This window comes from Diadema antillarum, unplaced genomic scaffold (assembly GCF_040938485.1).
Source record: "Diadema antillarum isolate AM-2024a unplaced genomic scaffold, OU_Dant_1.0 seq00001377_RagTag, whole genome shotgun sequence".
Taxonomy (NCBI): Eukaryota; Metazoa; Echinodermata; class Echinoidea; order Diadematoida; family Diadematidae; genus Diadema; species Diadema antillarum.
The window spans coordinates 354308-375804 of NW_027272137.1; the positions used below are offsets into that span (position 1 = coordinate 354308).

Sequence of the window (21497 nt, forward strand, 5' to 3'; positions counted from 1 at the left end):
AGAAAATAGTCCATATAAGCAAGGACGAGTGACAGTCTAAAAATAATGATGATTATGAGTAATAAGGAAATAATAGAAAGGGTCCTAGCAAATCTGTATAGCATTGACGTATACGATTGGCCAGGACGTAAGGGTGTCCCACCAATCAGTGTGTTGCTGAATCGGTCGTGTGCTTGCAGCTCTTTCCTGTGATTTTGCTCCTGTGATATAGGAGTCTAGCAGTCTAGTATGTTAATCTGTTTCTATGTCAGTTTCAGTTGCACTTCTGTCTTTGAGTGTACTTGTAGTGCATTTTATGTATATTTGTTGTAATATCCAATATAATGAAGAATATCCACTGCGGACAATTAAGTTATCAATCATCAATCGTCATCATCAATCAATTACTCAGAAATTATACTCATCACGAAAATGAAGATGCCAAATCTTAATCGATAAGAAAAGCCCGAAGTTCAAACTCTTTTATAAAATTGTCTTTTTAAGATTCATAGAAGAACAGATGAATATCACAAAGAAATCATGTGACAAATAGTAAACTTTGTTCAAAGTTTCCCCGAGTCTTGTATACAGATCAATAAATGATTATTTCGTTTGTCATTTTGTCCGTATGAAAATATGCCAGGAACATTCATGAGTATGAAAACATCATGAAACTAGTTTCTCTCATAAACTTGAATGCAATAGAGCATATTGGTTTACATGAAGACGAAAGATTAGGTCGTCCTCGTAAGACCTGACCCACTAACATCGACGATTTGTCAATAAGCCAGTTCAAGGTTCCACTTTGCGCATGAGCAGAAAAAGGTCATTGTACTGGCAGACATGTTGGCTTTTAAATTCGCAGAGATAAGCATCTGTAATCTGAAATGATTATCAATGTAATCCTTACAAATGGTGCTTGCCTGCACATCCACCAAGAGCAAACCTGGTATTTGATAATGTTAATGGAGAAAAAAGGTTTGTTCAATGCATTCAATGCAAAACAATGAAATAAATGCTCCCCCAAGTGTTAATTGATGAACCATTCTGGTCTACTTGCCTACACAGGTTCACTTTTTTCCGTTGTACACAGGAGCTATCTCCGAACGGGCTTATTCGTCTGTCGCCATGATCGCAAGTTCAAGTGGTTGGGGTTGACCTGGGTTTGTAGTTACTGGTTTTGTTTTTATTAATCAGACTTGAAAGACGACTTTCAACAACACTAGTACAGTTTTTAGGCTGTCATGAAACAACTGTTACAGTTTCCAAATAATCACCATCCCTTGATCCGTTTGTCTTGGCAGTCCTACCCTAGACTTACTACTGTAAAACTTTGCGGTATCAGTAACACGTCATTGTAAAGACGCAGAATCCACGGTCCTGTGATGACGAACGAGCGCTCACACTCGTGTATGGAAATAAGTCATCGACTCAGTCGACATTCTAACTTTCAAATTGATATCACTTGTCCGAACATACATTTTACCTAGGACATATATAAGATAAAAATAGGTCAACTTCTTCGTTTATACACGGCCATGGCATATGTACCTGTGTCTCCTTGCTATACGATAAAACGAGATCCCAGTAATCCAACATTATGGCGTCGATACCCGTAAACTCTTCCTCCATTATTTTGCTGTGCTGTCTGAATACGTAATCGTTGCTATGGATACGTGATTCCAAAGTCCCATGGTCCCTCGCCTGAGACTTTTTCACGACTGTCACCACGCGGTCAGCGCCCAGCCGAGCGCGTAAGCGCACTATGGCAGTTCGAATTTCTTTCATTCTGTCGCGGAAGCTGTCCATAGTCCAGGAGCCATAATGAGCCGACATACTGATAAATATGATGTATTTCCGATCAATCACCGGAAGCATGTCCAAATGCTCGGGCTCGAAGACGCGCTCAATGCCGAAGAAATTAAACGGGGAAGTAAGCGCTGCAGAGAGAACATGCCTGTTGTACTTCACTGTGTGAGTTTCGTCTTCAGAACACGCGTAAAACGAGTTTGGCACCACCTTGTTGTCCAATTTTCTCTGGAGAACTCGGAACCACTGGCACGCTATGGAGTCCCCGAACATGATGATCTTATAATCTGCAAGACAGGTTTTAACGTGAGTGTGATCCACCCACGCCTTGTTGGCACAAATCAACGAGAACCATTGGTTGCCGAGCCAGTAACCCTCGGGAAGCGGCTGGGAGCCTCTCTCGTCACCTTCCCCACATGCCGTGTGGGGGCGCTCTCGTAGGTCCTCGTAAATCAGTGACATCAGAACTGTGGACCAAAATAACGACAAAATGAACCAAAGTGATGAACTTGTTTTAACAAGAAATGCTTAACGTGTTTCGTGGATTACATTTTATTTAATCAACACGCTTTCCCCAGTTTCAGTTTCATTTCGAATCTTACTACTAAAACAAAACTTTCTCTATCTCATCCGTTGGGCCTATTGAATAGACTTACTCAGTATGTTCTTTCCTGAATTATCATTAACCTAATAATCTTATACCAGTCCAACAAAAAATGTTGTTTGTTTGTTTGTTTGTTTGTTTTGTTTTGTTTTGTTTTGTTTTTTGCTTGTCTCCCTTGCGTTGAACCGTGTCCGAGTGCATTTGTCTCAAATTTCAATGTTCTTCCTATGATTTCTATTGCTTTGCATTAATGTTCTTTGCCGTTCTGTACATTGAATGGCAATCGTTTTTTTTTAATACACAGGTGCAATTACCTGCACAAAGGGGGGGGGGGGGTAATAGTGAAGGCAACAAGAGGTGTATCGATGATACCATGCAATGATTATCTAAATGATTATATGAATTCAACATTTTGATAACGGGAGAGAGTTATTGTAAATAATTTGCAATAGGAATGTAATCATACAGTCACTATTGTTGTTGGAATTATCAATGATACAATCGTTCTTATTGCAACTGATTGAAAAAATTGCTTGTGAACGACGAAACTAAACACTAATTCTTTGAATTGTAGCCGCAACAAGAGAAAAAAATTGTAGTCATGAATACTCGGATGGAACCTGAACCCAAGACCTCCTGATTATCAGACGGGCATCGAATCCTCTAGACTAACCTGGGCCTGATAGCCAGTGATGGTCTTATCCCTGGTGGCAGCTGGTACTGCATATTTATTAAAATCGGTGATATTTGTTGTTTTCTTGCAACTGACTGACGAACTGCCCTTGTCGACGTGAATAAAACACTGATTATGCAGCGTTAAGATGATAACCATGAAAAAAAAGTAGTGATTACGAAAGAAAAAACATTGGTATCTCACGACATTAGGGCATACACATGCCCATGGCTATTACTCAAACACTGAATAATCGGTGTTCATTTATGTCCATTACGCGCAAATTTTTGTTAATCAGATACAATATAAACAACTTGACGCAAGAATCATTGATTCTTATTGGAATCGTTTTTGTATTGTGAATATGACACTATGATTATAAAATTCATTCATGTTATCATCGCAGTGCTGTGTGCACTATCAGTAGCATACGGCGGCCTTACCTTCGCGGTAACTCGGAATTTCTGGTCCTTTCTTTTTGATGATCACATGACTGGTAGACGCCGGTGACGTCAAACGAGCTTTAAAGTGTATGCTGGGATAGATTGAGAGGGCGAGAGAGAGCGAGAAGAGTCATTCACACGTGAACCATCAAACTGAGTGACAGTGACCAATATTATATATATATTTATGAAATGGTATAATGCTGATTAAACCGTGATCTTTTGTAATCTTGGGTGCGTATTTAAAGGGATACTACAGTATTGGTGGAGATGAAAATTCGGCTTTTAAATTTTTGCAAGATACCAAGAAAACACTTATGATATAGTACAGAGCATACCATTTTAAGAGGAATTCAAAGTTTATTTGATGAAAATCGGGTTTGGAATGACTGAAACATCCAAAAACAAAGTAAAACAAAGCGATCGTAATAAAGTGTGGGTCCCACACTTTATTAGAATTACTCTTTTTTGGATATCTCAGCCATTCCAAAACCAATTTTCATCAAATAAACGTTGAATTCCTCACAGAATTACATGCTCTTTCATATTTCATAAAAGGTTTCTCATTATCTCACCGAAAAAGTTAGAAACCTTAAATTAGGTCTCAACCAAGACTATATTATCCCTTTAAGTTGTGGTAGAAGATGATAACAAAGGAAGTCGATCGCAGAACAAAAGTTTTCGACCTTGATCTCAGAGGCAGTGAGTAAAGAAATATACAAAGGCTAAACAGAGGTGTATGGGATAGAAATATGGAAACTTAAAGGACAAGTCCACCTTCATATACATAAGGATTGAGAGAATGCAGCAATATTAGTAGAACACATCAGTAAAAGTTTGAGGAAAATTGGACAATCCGTTCAAAAGTTACGAATATTCTAAGTATCTGCGCAGTTACTGCTGGGGGAGAAGACTACTACAGTGTATGATGTCACATGCGTACAACCATATAAGGAAAATAAAAATAGAATTTCACAAAACTTTACTTTTTGAATAAAGTGCACATTTCTTCGACTTGCTACTGACCTATATGTTAAGGGTAATATTATTCCCCCTGCTTTCTGAAAGAGAGAAGTCGAGTGTTATTTTGTTATGCGAGAAAAATGGAAATAATTATGTTGAATTTTCTTTATTCTTTCTTTATATTGTCGTACTCATGTGACATCACAAGCTATTGTAGTCTTTTCATCCAGCCGTGACTGAGCAGAAACTTTAAAAATTCATAACTTTTTAACGGATTGTCCGATTTTGCTCAAACTCTCACTGATGTGTTCTACTAATATTGCTACATTCACTCAACCCACATGTCTATGAAGGTGAACTTGTCCTTTAACATAAACAAAACAATGTATTACTGCAAAATAACCTTGTTTATCAGAGGTTCTAATGTATACTTATTATGTAACCCTGTATCAAAAAAAAAAGACAGAAAAGTCGCCAGACATGAGTTTTTAGGCAAGGACAGATTAAGAAAGAGCAGACTCTAAGCTTTAAAAGGATACATACCGCGATACAAGTAGAGGTTTCCGAACCTATCTAAACAATGGAAATAATGTGCACATTCTGGAAAAATGTTTACTGAGAAGAGCCTTTTAAATGTAAGGTCCATTCAAGCACTTAATCCTTATACAAGCAGCGCCTTGTGCAAAATGGGACAAAAGGGGAATGCAAAACTTCATAGTAACTGCGATGAACGAATTATCTGACTAACCTTAAATTGTGCCCACTGTCACGACTGTATCAGCACATTGTATTCATGGCTACTATCAAATTTAAATGCAGTAGCAGCATCTTTTCGAAAGTTATTACAGTTAAAAATGAAGAGTGTGTAAAGAAATTTTGAGAAATGTAAAGGGGCCAGTAGACCTTGCATAATCACACAACTCTACCAAAAAAAAAATTGTAGAAAAAACTGCAAAATTCACAATATTTCCCGATCCGTTCATTATGTTGAAAAAAAAAAACACTTTACAATATTATATAGGTAGATAGGTATTTATTTCCGTTAATAACATATGAAAATTACAGTTTAAAACGGCTGGAATGGCCATATTCAGCGGTGCCGCCATGACACCTCTGGTCTTCCATGAGGTCCAGTTACATAATAATTTAACAAGCCTTTACAATATGCAAAGAAATAGAATGAGACATAGAGATAGAATTGGAAAAAGAATGAAAAAATACAGAGCTTAAGGTTACAACAAACATACATGACATCACACAATAAAACATTACAGAACAGAACAGAAACAAAATAAACCCGGCTACCATGTCTCAACAAACAATACATTGCAACTGAGATTCATGAATTTGTACATATCCTTAGAAAAACATTCAAATTTAAGGCTGATCGAGCAGCCGGTGGTAGGTTATTATACATAAATGCCGCTCGTTATGTAAATGATCTTTTGAGAAAATCAGTATAAGGTTCGGGTAAACTAAGTTTGTTTCCGAAACGCAAAGAATAAGGATGAGAGAGATAATCAAAAGATTCAGACAGATTCAGAATTTTTAGGGCATTTATTATGATAAATAAAAGTGGTCCCAACAGTGAACCTTGCGGTACACCACAAGTTACTACTGCATCATTTTTGACAACACTGAATTTACAAGGGTTTTGCACTTCCTGCCAGTAAGGTAACTTCGAAACAAATCATTGGAAGAGTTTCTTATACCAACACTTTGAAGGTTTTTTTTTTTTTTTTTTTTTTTTTCAAAAGAATCAAATGGTTCACAGTATCAAATGCCTTCAGTTAATCTTAACGTCGACAAACACCGCACCAGTGTACTGGTGATTATCCATGGTCTGTAACCAGTCCTCTGTGACTTTAATGAGGGTAGAAGTGGTCGAGTGCTTCGGCCGAAAGTCAGATTGTTCTCGACAAAAGATGCTATGTTCACGCAGATAGCAATTGTTGTTGAACGATTCGTTCTAAAATCTTCGATACACAAGACAACACTGAGATTGGCCTAAAATTATCGGGAGAAGACTTATCATCAATTTTATGGATAGGAACAATTTTTCGCCAATTTCCACTGATTAGGAAGTATTCAATCATTCAATGATTTGGTTATCAGATATGTAAGAGAAGAGGCAATTTCAATATCACTTAATTTTAAAACAAAGGTTAAAATGCCATCCAGACCAATTGATTTGGTATTTTTCAAGTTTCTGAGTAATTTAATTGTTTCTTCTATAGATACTGAAGAGAAATTAAACCTGCTATTGAGAGATGTTATCGGAAGGATGGTTGTCATGTGGAATTTGATCAGCCATAACTGTTCCCACGTTAGCATAGAATGTATTAATTTCATCAGCTGTTTCCATACTCTTATTCGTTTCATTTATAACAGAATGATTTTTACCATCAGAAATAACAGACTTTAAAATTTTCCATGTTTGTGCAGGATCAACTTTTACATTAGAGAATTTGTCATTATGATAATTTCGCCTTGCCTTTCGTATTTCAAAAGTGACCTTATTTCTGAGCTTTCTATACTCTGACAAAAGATCATCATCCTTTTTCATATAAGCTTTATGCTTCAATCTATCCCTTTCTTTCATTAATTTATATATATCTGAATTCAACAATGGTTTATATCGTGATTTTACTCTTTTTGTTTTAACGGGCATATGTTTATTGGTAATTTCTGTATAGAGATCATGCCATTTTTCAACTGCATCATCAATATTTTCATAATCTCTTATTTTTTCCCCATGGTTGATTTAAAAGATCATTTTTACATTGATTAGTTTGGATCGTAACTACATAAGTAATCGAATGATCACTGTGGATAACTCCATGTGAAATGACCCGGTGTTTGCAGTTGCTCAGCATAATATGGCCGACAATAGTAGCAGATTGACTAGTAATTTCTTAATAGAAGAAGAATTGCTCTTTCAGAAATATAAGAAACTATAAGATTGACCAGGTTCACCCATTTCACTTCTTTTGAGTCCTCGTGTTGAATTAGGGCATGTGACTTTTTGTTGGTATTGTGATGCACAGGCCCTACAGTGGACTCCCGTTATAACAAAGTCCTCGGGACGGGCAGCTTTCTTTCATTATGTCGAAATTACGTTATAACCAAACAAATAAACAATAAAAAACATACAGGGGATAATGTTGCAGCCTGAATTTTTACTTCGTTGTTCGTTATGGTTACGGTTTGTCATTCCGAAGGTTCGTTATTCTGGAGAGTCGTTAATCCGAAAATGAAACAAAGCTCGTTATTCTGAAGGTTCGTTACGGACCCTATTTCATTGTCGGATGAACGAACCTTCGGAATAACGAACCATTTTTCATTTTGGGATTAATGAACCTTTGGAATAACGAACCCTATTTCATTTTCGGATAAACGAGCCTTCGGAATAGCGAACCCTTGTTCATTTTCGAATTAACGAACCTTCGGAATAACGAACCTTCGAAATAACGCCACAAATGTTCGGATTAAGAAAACCCCTTTTCATTTTTTGGATTAAAGAACCTCTAGGCATAGGGAATTTGTGTGTTTCGGATTTATGCGAACCTTCGGAATAACGAACAGCACGCGCTCGTTATAACGGGACCACGCACTGTATGACCTCTTTATAACGAGATATTTCACTTACTTATTGAACAGGAACTGCTTGCCCGCTATGAGCTGTTTTACTGGTAGCTCAATGCTCTCTGCCTGATGGAAGGCCGCTATGATCTTGATGTCACTGCAGGCGTAGTTACTGGGCTTGGTGCAGATAAAGGCACTGGCTCCCATTCCAGTCTCATTGGCACCGTAAAAACACACGTTGTCGTGCCTGAGGTGATTCAGCCCTCGCTTCACCACGCATCGGCCCTGACCGTTGGGCAAGCCTGGTTGGACATATGTCGCCGCCCAGGTGAAACAACCCTCTGCCGTCATGTAGACATCGGTCAGCCATTCCACAGCTTGGGCCGGGTGAACCAGAATAACTTCAATATCCACTTGGCCAGGAACCGCTGCGAGGAAAAAGGCTGAATAACTTCCGTTCTGGTGGTCTGCTATTCTTCCGATGCTCCGAAAATTTGTGGCGACAGAAATGGCGCGAACGTACCAAAAATCTCCGCCCGTACTTCTCGGGAGACCCATCTCATCGAAGGCGTCGATACGTATTTCTACCGTGTCCCCAACATGGTAGGCCGTATGCACGGGGTAGTACACAGATGTTTTGGCTGATGTAAGTGAGTTCGGATCGACCTGGGCAAATTCGGTCGTTGTGTTCTTGACCGTGACTGAGAAGAGAGTGTCCAGGACCAAGCTTTGATTCCAAACATCCTTGTGCCAATAGACAGGAGAATTTGATGGTCTGTATGCTTTCGGCTCGATGACCGTCAATTTACTGCTCTTCGTAGTCGTTTGTTTGAAGGTGATCTACAATTAACGCAAGAAACAAAGAATCATCCGAAGATATGAGGAATACCTGGTAAAATAACAAAAAATTCAATTTGGCTCCGCTGTAATGACCTTTTGTCATAGAACACAATGCATGTAGATCAAAAATAAAGAAAAGGAATTCATTTGAACCTGATTTGAACCTGATGAGTCATTATATCACTGCCACAGAGTGAATTATTATCAATTACAGTATTTTCAGTTGCTTCTTTGTGTTTGATGAGTGACTTCGTAAGGTGCTATGAATTCGCTCTGAGCACTATGGAAAGCCGAGTGTGAATGTCGGAGTGGAGCTACAAACTAGCTCTTTAAAACCCAGAATCATTTGTTTGCCATTTGGCTTTCCTTACGTTCCTAAGACTGCCTTTTCAGCATATAGTTAATTAATGTCATAACCCAATTATCATGTGTAGAAGAGTATAATTACACACACACACAAACACACACAGACACCTGACAGATATACATATTTATATTCCACATACTAAGAATCTTGCTATAGGATTGGTCAAGAGCTGATCACGTGATAAAGCGTAGTTTTGCCCATCACATCAACTGAGAATAAAAGTTCGTTACACTCTATGATGATAGTCATTTTGTTTCACTGATCTCTTAGTCTCCACAGTCCTAACGCTTTATATAACTTACAATTTTGATTACGCGCGAAATAAAAGTGCGTTGCACTGTGGTCCATCATTTGACCTGGGTCAAGTGATAGGCCACAGTGCAACGTGCTTTTATTTCGGTGCCACGCACGGGGCGCGGAGTAAATTCGTTGTTTTGTCATCTACGCGCATATACGTCTAAAGCAAACTACGTAGCCTAAGCCCTGAGGATACCCTAAGACAGCTAAAACAGTTTCAGATATGAAATAAAATGGGAATATCTAGGACCATAGATGTGGAATATAAAGCAAATAATCAACTTTTAGTTTCAGGCAATGAGACAAAGTATCACTTCCTCTGCGATCTGAATGTTTACGCTATATCTTTCCTCAGCTGCGCTTCGGAAAGATAGCTACATCCAGATCGCCTCAGAAGTGATAGTTTGTCCCATCACCTTCACCAACGTTGATTATTTGCTTAATATTGACAAATAGAAGACAAAAATATCGATAATCCCATTGACAGTTTACTTTTTGAGTTGTAAAGACATTGTTTCCCATTTGCAGATGAAACGAAAAACCCAGCTTTAGTGCCTCAAATACTTCTAAAATGTAAGTTATGGATAGAACAACCAACGTAAAAATTTTAATCATTATAATCAATAATGAATATTTGAATTAATCATTTATTTGCTTTAATTGTCAGATTAAATTTATACTGTGCTCAATTTGTTTGTTCAATTGACTTTGTACTTCATTTATGTACGAAAAAGAAATTCAGAAATAAAATCAGAATCAGAAATCAGAAAATATTAACTGTTGTTGAATGCACAAAATGTGAGCAATTATGATTTACTACCACCAATGCAGTCAGCATATAGACAAAACCACAGCACAGAAACAGCCCTATTAAAGGTGAAAAATGATTTGCTGTTAGCAGTGAATAAGCAACAGGTGGTATTTTTGGTTCTACTGGACATGAGTGCAGCTTTTGATTTGATTAGACACGACATTCTTGTGAATGTTCTCCAAACACATTTTGGAATAACTGACAGGGCATTGTCATGGTTTGAGTCCTATTTGAATGATAGGAGACAGAGGGTTCAGGTCGATTCCAGTATGTCCAAGGAGTTTGATGTACGCTGGGGTGTGCCCCAAGGCTCCTGCCTGGGTCCTCTTCTCTTTACTTTGTATGCTAGTAGGTTGTTCCATGAAATCCAACACAATTTCCCAGAAGTGGTTAATGTGTCATACCTATGCGGATGATACACAGCTGTACTTATCTTTTTCACCTACTGCAGCAGATGAGAATTATTCTGTGTCCATTATAGAGCGATGTATTGTGCATCTTCACAAATGGTTATTATCCAACAATCTTCTACTTAATGATGAAGAAAGAAAACCGAATTTGTAATATGTGGCACTCAACAGCAAGTTTCAAAACTACGCACTGAAAGCCTGAAAGTGATTGATGTTGATATTTATCCTATTGATTCTGCACGGAATCTGGGAGTGTGGTTTGATTCACGCCTAGCTTTTGACAGACATATCTCTGAAGTATGTAAAAATTCATTTTATCATTGTTTAATATTGCACATATTCGGAAGCATTTGACACGGGAAAGTACTGAAAAAATCATCCATGCGTTTGTCACAAGCAGATTGGATTATTGTAACAGTTTATTTTATGGCTTACCTGATAATCAATTAGGTAAACTCAACGGCGTAGCCAGGATTTCATCTTAGGGGGGGGGGGCGGTTAGTCTGCGAGGGAGCGAAGCGACCGAGCCCGAGCGAGCGGAGCGAGCGAGGGGGGGGGGGAGGGTGTGGGAGGGGGGTGTCCCCCCTCCCACGCTAAGAACTTTGTGCATTTTGATGTTGTAAATGGTGCAATTTGATGCATGTTTTTGCGCGTTTTATCGACGTGAAACAGTCCCACTTGTTTATGGTAGCAGTTTATTTTGATGTAGATTATTATTGAACAATTTGCCTATAAAAGGGTATAATTTAGATACACTTCTTGTATTAATTCTTTTCACTGAATATCATGAACGCGACTGAACCCGAGCGAGCGGAGCGAGCGAGGGGGTAGGGGAGGGTGTGGGAGGGGGGTTTCCCCCCTCCCACGGTAAGAACTTTTTGCATTTTGATGTTGCAAATGGTGCAATTTGATGCATGTTTTTGCGCGTTTTATCGACGTGAAACAGTTCCACTTGTTTAAGGTATATAGCAGTATATTTTAGTGTAGATTATTATTGAACAATTTACCTATAAAATGGTATAATTTAAATACACTTCTTGTATTAATTCTTTTCATTGAATATCATGAACGCGACTGAACCCTAGCGAGCGGAGCGAGCGAGGGGGGAGGGGAGGGTGTGGGAGGAGGTTTCCCCCCTCCCACGGTAAGAACTTTTTGCATTTTGATTTTCCAATGGTGCAATTTGATGCATGTTTTTGCGCGTTTTATAAACGTGAAACAGTCCCACTTGTTTAAGGTAGCAGTATATTTTAGTGTTGATTATTATTGAACAATTTGCCTATAAAATGGTATAATTTAAACACACTTCTTGTATTAATTCTTTTCACTGAATATCATGAACGCGACTGAACCCGAGCGAGCGGAGCGAGCGAAGGGGTAGGGGAGGGTGTGGGAGGGGGGTGTCCCCCCTCCCACGATAAGAACTTTTTGCATTTTGATATTGCAAATGGTGTAATTTGATGCATGTTTTTGCGCGTTTTATCGACGTGAAACAGTCCCACTTGTTTGAAGGTATATAGCAGTATATTTTAGTGTAGATTATTATTGAACAATTTGCCTATAAAATGGTATAATTTAAATACACTTATTATATCAATTCTTTTCATTGAATATCATGAACGCGAAAGAACCCTAGCGAGCGGAGCGAGCGAGGGGGGAGGGGAGGGTGTGGGAGGGGGGTTTCCACGGTAAGAACTTTTTGCATTTTGATTTTGCAATGGTGCAATTTGATGCATGTTTTTGCGTGTTTTAACGAGTTGAAACAGTCCCACTTGTTTAAGGTTGCAGTATATTTTAGTGTAGATTATTATTGAATAATTTTCCTATAAAATGGTATAATTTGAATACACTAGTCTTCTTGTATTAAATCTTACACTCTGAATATCATGAACGCTGTCTGTTCAGCAATCAAACAGAAAAAGCATGCACACGAGGCTGTAGATAGGGGCATATCCCCTGCCACACAAAGGGGATTTTGCGTTTTCAGACCTGAAATTCAGCGATCTGGTGCAAATTTTGGGTGCAATACTTTTTCATCGAAGTGTTAAAATCACGGAATTTAGCTCTTATTCCGAATGTGCACCATCTGTGTGTATGTATAAAGTCTAGTGAGGTAGAGCTTAGGGGAAGGGGGATTCCCCCTCCCGCTCGTGGAGCTTTTGCGTTTTTAGAATTGAAATAGAGCGATCTGGGTATAGCCACAGTCTACTTCTATGCATGGCGGGGGGGGGGGGGGGGGCGAGCAGGGAGAAGGCGTGGGCGAGTGTTATCTCCACCCTTCCCTTCCGATGGAGCTTTTGCCTTTTCAAGGTTGAATTTGAGATATCTCGCATACGCATTGATGGAATCAACATTTGGGAAATCACCCAAAAAAAAAAAAAAACTGATGGGGGGGGGGGCTGAGGGAGGAAAGGGTCGATTAAAAGGGAAAATTCCCCTTATACATGAGGGAACCTTGAGTTTTTGGAATATAAGTGATAAGTCTTGTGCACTCAGAATTATTCATAATTTTTTGTAAATCTAAAAAGTGTACTTAGCTAGGGAAAGAGACACAGAGGGGGAGGGTTTGGGAGGAGGATACCCCCTCCCAAGCACGAGAGATTTTGCATATTTTGAATTGAAATTCAACGATCTGGTGCACACTTTGAGTGAAATATTAAAAAAAAATATATCTTATTTGATGAAAGGTTGCAAAGGAGACCCGCTTCATGTGCATGCATATACAGTATACACGCATTTTTTTCCGCCTCCCAAATCCCCGGTCCAAATCTTAGGGGGGGGGGGGGGGCGACCGCCCCCATCGCCCCCCCGGCTACGCCAGTGGGTAAACTACAGAGCGTGCAAAATGCATGTGCTAGATTAGTTTGTAATTCTCCTCGTTTTTCTCATTGTCGTCCATTACTACGTGCATTACATTGGTTGCCTGTAAAGCAGAGAATCATATTTAAAACTCTGCTAATTGTATATAGAGCTATTCATGGTACAGCACCAGTGTACATACGGGAACTTGGAGAGTTAAAAACATCATTTCAAATATTTTATCATCTTCGAAGTTCACGGGATCAAACATTATTGAAATATCCATCGGGAAAATCAAAAGTTACTCTTGGTGACAGGGCATTTTTGTACGCTGCACCAAAATTATGGAATAATCTCCCTTTGTTTGTAAGACAAGCAGTTACAATCAATGAGTTTAAGGCCAGGTTAAAAAGTCATCTCTTGAAGTAATGTATTTTCTGTTTGAATTTCCTGTATGCATGTCATTTTGTAATGCGCAGTAGAGTATATTATTATAGTAGCTGCGCAATATAAATGTCCTTTATTATTATTATTATTAATTATAGTTATAGTAAAACTGTTTCTATTCTAAACCATCTACAGTTATGGTTTGGTGAGAAAATAGTGATATTTCCTCTTACTTTCGGCTTTATTGCAAAATCTTTACATGGGAGGATGTTCTGTGATACAACTGACCTACAATGTAATGTGGTTATGCATCAAAATACATGTATGTAATAACTATAACATTTTTTTTTAATCACTGCTCCCAATGGTAAACAATACCTTGAAGGAAAATAGTCCTACACATCCTACAAACTGTCCAGTTTATATTTCATTTGGTTTGATTTGATTTGATTTGATTTGAATCATTAAATCAAAATTTATTGGCTATTTTTGCATTAATGCACACACATTGTTGATAGAAAAATAAGTATACCGTTACATACGTTGTTTGCAAAGTAATTTTGTCTCCATTGGGTTTACAATGTTGTATAACAAAAGTGTAAACACGTATATAGATTAAAGGGACTGTACAGTATTGGTTGAGATAGGAATTCATGCTTTGAACATTCCTAAGTGAGAAAATGAGAAACCTCATATGAAATATGAAAGAGCATGTAATTTTAAGAAGGATTCAACGTTTATTTGATGAAAATTGGTTTTCAAATGGCTGAGATAAAAGTGATAATAATAAAAGGCGACAGGCCACGCCTTTTATTAGGATCTCTTTGTTTCACCTTGTTGTTTTTTTTTATATCTCAGCCATTTCAAAACCGATTTTCATCAAATAGACTTTTGTTACCCCTAAGAATTGCATGCTTTTTGACATCTCATAGAGTGGTTTCTGGATATCTCGCAAAACGTTAAAGGCTAAGCCCTCACCTCAACCAGAACTGTACACACCCTTTAATGGCAAGATTTGTTTGGTACCATCTGGTGTAGGTTTGTACAATGTAGGACATACGTGGTCAAACCGAAAGCTTTATTATCCTTGTTATCATTATCGTCATCAGTAACGGTAGACGGTGATTTGGCTCAGTCGCTAACAAGTCCGCCTCCGGATCCAAAAGACCTGAGTCAAGCTGATCAATGTTTTGTGTAATCATATACAGTCCCCTATCGATAGCAAGAGGCAAAACACTCTGTCCCTCGGATAGGACATAAACACTGTGTGAGAGTCACAACTCATGCACCTAAAAGATCCCTCTTCTTTCATTCATTGCAGTTCACAAGAGCAGAGTGCAATCAAAACTCGGTGGATTTGTCCCGCCAAACATCGCTAGTGCAATTGCAACCAATGGAAAACTATACGCTGGTGCAGCTGAATATGGGCTATAATCAAGCCATCTTCTTAGATTGAAATGAACCAGACAGTCATTACGCTATTACCCTTACATCCAGAATTGTTACTGGGTTTTTTTTTTTAATTATGCAATAGTAATACCAGCAATTTATAGCAGTACATATCCTTTTCATTCTCAAGAGTAAAGATGCTGGTAGTATATTTCCAATAAACCTTCGTAAATGCCCCTAAAACTGTCTATTACAGCGGACAAAGAGTGAACAAAGACGCTTTGTGTCCAGTGGCGTATCTGGGGGGGGGGGGGGGGGGCAAGGGGGCACGTGCCCCGGGCGCCACTCCTTGGGGGCGCAAAAAACGAAAAAAAAAACGAAGAAGAAGAAGAAAAAAAAGAATAAAAGAAGAAGAAGAAGAAGAAGAAGAAGAAGAAAGACAAAAAAGAAGAAGAAGAAGAAGAAAAGAAAAAAAACTCGCCCGGAAAGGGGGGGGGGGAGGGAGAATGGTGAGGGGGGTCAGAAAACCAAATCAAACAAGATAAAAACAAAACATGATGATGACGCGGACAAAATGACAATGTTTATTGTGTTCGCACAAGAGTTCCATGTTTTGTAAGCTGAAATACACAATTTTTCGGCTCGCTCGCTACGCTCGCTCTCCAAAATTTATCAAAGAGAAAAGAGAAAGATAAGAACAAAACGTGACGATGACGCGGACAAAATGACAATGTCTATTGTGTTCACACATGTCATTTTATATTTAGCAGGAAAAATGTTACAGGGAGCAGCGGCTGCAATTTCATTCGTTCTGAAGCGATCGCCGATTGGATCAAAAGAAGGCGCCAACGGTTTCGAACATACGGGGCCGGGGGGGGGGGGGGGGGGTGGGGGCACAAAAAACAAATAAAACAAGATAAGAACAAAACGTAATGATGACGCGGAAATATACAAATTTCGGCTCACTCGCTCGTACTAATTTAGAGTATTTTGCAAGTCCTCAGTTTGTTGGTATAAATTGTCATCTATAAGGTCGTCACTATATCTTGACTAGAATTGTAAGATTTAATGCGCAAAAAATGACAAGAGTTCCATGTTTTGTAAGCTGAAATATAAAAATTTTCGGCTCGCTCGCTGCGCTCGCTCGCCAAAATTTATTCAAAAAAATAGAGATAATAACAAAACATGATGATGACGCGGAAATATACAAATTTCGGCTCACTCGCTCGTACTAATTTAGAGTATTTTTTCAAGTCCTCAGTTTGTTGGTATAAATCGTTATCTATAAGCTCGTCACTATAGCTTGATTAGAATTGTAAGATTTGATAAGCAAAAAATGACAAGAATTCCATGTTTTGTAAGCTGAAATGCAAAAAAAAAAATCGGCTCGCTCGCCACAATTTATCAAAATTCATTACATTTAAATTACCCTCAAAAGACCCCTTTTAAGTGCTTGAAAAAGCATATCATGTGGACTTTGTTTAAAGCGTATTATATCGGGACCATGTGGAAGAACAAACATATTTTGAAAATAAGACTGGACAGGCAATCCCCCGTTTCTTCTGTACGTATATGCAATATATATGCAACTTGCAATGTGTGTATTTTTATATGAAGACGGAAATAAAAACAAACAAACAAACAAATAAAGTCCCTACCGGGATGGGGTTAGGGTTGAACCTTTTTTCAGAATTAGGGGCGCAATTTTCGCGCTTGCCCCGGGCGCCGTTTTCCCTAGATACGCCACTGTTTGTGTCACCTATAGTTCCATAAAATATTTAATTTCTGAGTTTTTCGTTGGAGTGTCGGTGTGTGTGTGTGTGTGTGTTTTCTGTATGAGTGTTTGTGTATGTGTGCGCATTAAAATAAAACAGGTTATCACCAACACGTTTTGTTTGTTACGCGACATTGATGACATTGAAGACAATAAATACAGGGAACGTCTTTTATTGTTTAAGGTGTTAGAACCCCCCCCCCCCCCTCCCAAGAATCCGGAAGTGGAATAATGGTAATTATGGGGTCTTTGTATACTTCACTATTTCTACAAAATGTTGGTCCAACAGCTAAACAACAAATTATTTCCAAGTTTAAAAAAGAAATATTTCCAAGTTATTTTTATCCCACAATCTGCCGGTATACTTGGTCATGTTGTTGATTTTTTTTTCAAAAATGTACTGAACATGGATACGAGTCAAATCAGAGCCAAACACATTCTACTATTTTGATACCAGAGGGCGGATTCAAGGCCATGCCCATCATCAATCAAGGACACACCCACCGCCAAAAGGCCCAAAACGGTGTAGGGGGGGGGGGGGCTGGGAAAGGGGGCAGGATACGGGTAATATCCGACAGGGTGAAAGACTGTTGTTGAGTCGGAATCAACGAGTGATGACTTTTACGCTACATTGCCGGTTTCCTGTGTATCGTTATTAAAATGACAGTCTTTACGGTACATTCTTAACACTTTCTAGACCACCTGCAATATTAAGTCTGAGTACGTAAAAGAGAATATACAACCAGCAATTCGTATATTTTCAAATAACAGCAAAATAGATTGATAAATAGATCAATATGGGCAGGGAGGTTTCCACCTCCCTGATATAGGTGAGTGACTGACTAGCTATACAAAGACTAACATATGAACATGTAAATGCGCCCCCCCCCCTTCCCCCGGCACACACTTGTGTTCTTATTGCTATCTCGTATTATTATATTTCGATGCTTAGATATACGTTTCGATGATATTTTACGTCACAAAATGCACGTTAATGTCATTGCACCGTAAAAATCACCGCAATTCAGTTGTCTTTGTTTCTTTGTTTCTGTGAACACAAGGTGGAAATGAATTCAAATCGATCTATCAAATGCTAAACTTAACAGACAAACAAATGCACAGAGTGACCAAAAAAAGAATCAGTTTCACATTCACAGTTTACAGCTCCTCAAATCACGCAAAGCCGCTAAAAGAAGAAAAAAATCTTTCACGTAATGATCAATGATAACTAATGAAGCTCTCATTTCAGGACACCTTGTCCCAGAGGTAATATTTGCAGCAGACACAAGAAGGAATTGGCCTAAACGTGGCAACTATAATGCAGAGTGGACAGTGTATCGGGACTACCACGTCCATACGAAACGATTTTCTTCAGTGATTTTTGTTTGTTTTGTTTGTTTTTTCGTTTGTTTAGCTTTTGACGCTATTTGAGGTGATTTTTTAGGTGATGCGAGGGTTTTTTCCTGATTTCATCTAATTGGTCGGAAGTCAAGTTAAGCCACGTCAGTATAGCGACTCAGAGTTGACATGGGTAGATGTGCGTTTTTTGGTCTTCCTAAGTACGTGTTCCTTTTCATTTTAGGAAACGTCTTTGCCGGTTAAAATTAGATTATAATGGAGCAGATAAAATTTGTTGCGGGCGAGAGAAATGAGTGCTTTGTGATACACAAACTTTTTTGTGTTTCATTTGTTTTAATTTGTTTTTGTTCAAGCTTATTTTTGAAAAGACTGATGAAAAATATCCTCTGCTGGAGATTTGGTTATAGATTAGGCCACGAATCTCGTAGGACAGACTGGTATTACGTCAGTCTCAAAGCTCGTAACATAACTTCGATTGGTACTCTTTGAGTAACGTATAGATAATGAAGATGATATCGATAAAATGTATTCTGATTAAGTTGAATTCTATCTTGTACTGTTTGGCGTGGACTTGTTAATGAGCTTAATCTGCTTTATAGCGATTACATCTGTTCATGATCGTGACGTTGTGATATTATCTTTGGCAATAAAAAATACAACTCTTATTAGATATTTGTTAGCTCTTTTTGATCAGGAAACAAACATGGACTCAAACCGTCTGGCGATCCGTTAAAGACAATGAACGAAATATAGATTATAGATAGGGCAATGAAAAACCCCAAACGCACAAAAATTACCTGTTATTGGACATTTATCCCGAAAACTAGTGATCGGTTACATTTTACCCAAAATAGGTAAAACATGACAAGGTGTGAATTTTTGAAAGTAACATGTGCATGTATAGCAAGAAGTTATACTCTATAAAGTAAAAAAAAATGAGAATAGTAACATCACAACATTGATCACAAAATAAATCAACTTGTTTCTGGGTTTTCCTCCTCGGAGGAGATTTTCAACCTCATTCGCTGACTTCTGGATGTTATTCAACGAAGGAAACTCAGTGACATACTGTAACATAATATAGTCACGCTGGTTCTTGTCGATAACCTCGATTGCCTTCAACCCGCTGCTGTTCAACATTAGGCGACATAGCGAGTGAAAGCCAGGAATAGGCCCCGTTATATCCTTTGACTTCTGAAGAACGGAGTGAGTAAAAGAAGCCTAAAATTACAACAAATTCAGTCGTGTTCTTAGTAGAACCGATCGTCATTTTAACTCACCCAGTAAGCAGCACATGAAAGCGACGCTAGAATGAAAACTGCGCATATTCTTGCAAGACAGCCCGGACAACCATCCACCTTCATTTTGCTTCAGATTTTCTACCCACAGTGGTCGGAACAAAGTCGCAGACAACCATTAGTCATGATAGTATGACTAGACTCGCCTCTGATCCTGCTCACATTATTTTTGTCACTCGCACATGCTCGCACATGACGTCTACACACTCCTATACCGCGATGATACTTCGAGACTCCCCAGGACTGCGGCTGAAATGACGACCCTTTTTTAGCATCAGTGCTCTGACGGAAGTAAACGCGGGAGACCCTTGAAAGGAAGTTGCGCCGTATGCATTCAATCATCGGAGTCGTCTTTCTAGGGCTCACACCTAGAATAAAATGGAATCTCCCAGACCCCTCTCAAATTCGCACAAAAAAGATACCAAAATAAATGAAGGAAAAATTTCATTAAAAATCAATGATGCTCTTTGGCATAAAACTGAACAGCTGCAGATATTGAGTGTGAATTCCTCTTCAAACTGCATTTTGGTTGGAATATGAAAGCTTTTCTGATGGAATTTGAAGGGCCTATATTCGATTGGGTGCATGTACAGAAAATAGGTGATTTTTTTTTTTTTTTTTTTTTTTTTTTTTTTTTAGTGAAAAGAACTCGTAGTCTGGCTTTGCGAACCCTTGGACAGAGTTTGAGCTGAAGAACCCCCCTTGGAAATTTGATGGATGAAAGGGTATATCTCACTTATCCAGGTTAGTGAAGATAAAACACTTTATTTCTCCCAGCAATTTTACAGAATTTTACAGAATTTTGAATTTTAACACACGCCTCTATGGGGAAATGTCACTGTTTTTTTTTCTTGCTTTTTCTTTTCTTTTCGATAAGTATGCAAGATGTATGTTTTGCCCAATTCCCTTTTTTTTCTTCTCTTTCAAGGCTGTCGTATCTTCAAGCTCAGCATGCTTATTTGACGACAATCTTATGTATTTACACTCCTAATACATGTGCCATAATTCAGTCTGATCACTCGATTCACTTTATCCCGAGTGGTTCCAAATTGACGTGTTCTCTTATTCTTTTCTTTAATCTGTATCTGTTTTATATTCGGATGTATACACTGTATGTTCTATTGTCTTGTAAACAAAAAGAAATGACTGTATTTCATTTGTGATATATATTCGATGCAGAAAATTCCCAATAAATTCATTTGAATTTGAATTTAAAATATTTGCCCGTGTGAGCCCTATACATAGAGTATGCATTATGATGCACACAAGTCAATGGGAAGTATTCATCCCATACAAGCTCTACTGGTTTATGTTGATCTAATCTGTCAAATCCCTAACCCCCCCCCCCCTGCTACCCCCCCCCCCTTCTACCCCCCACCCCCACCCCACCCCGCAACTCTGCTTAACTAAACGTTTTCTTATGATGTTCTTGTGGTACTATATCTTAGTACAAAGTAGTTGAATTCATGAATAATAAAGTAGTAGTAATTATCACACAACTTTGAATGATTGTGATATTTTGATGTATTTCTTTGTTTCGGCTACCACAGAAACAGTTCAAAATACATAAAGTTAATCTGTTTGATAAATCAAAGTCTTTTACATTACTTTGTAGACAATAAGGTGATGATAATACCCCCTTATACAAGGATAACTGCATGTTTCTATATATTCATCCTAGGGGATGGCTAGTAACCGATCAGTGGGAAT

General features: G+C 38.4%; 1 protein-coding gene across 1 annotated transcript; it reads right to left on the reverse strand.

Moving 5' to 3' along the window:
- Window positions 1-1461: 1461 nt before the first annotated feature.
- On the reverse strand, window positions 1462-19853 carry LOC139708840 (NXPE family member 3-like). Its single transcript, XM_071620800.1, has 4 exons — window positions 19770-19853; window positions 8121-8896; window positions 3536-3600; window positions 1462-2264 (listed from the first exon to the last, which is right to left on the reverse strand). Exons 1-4 carry the CDS (start codon window positions 19851-19853, stop codon window positions 1462-1464), a joined length of 1728 nt encoding a protein of 575 aa, XP_071476901.1.
- Window positions 19854-21497: the final 1644 nt, after the last annotated feature.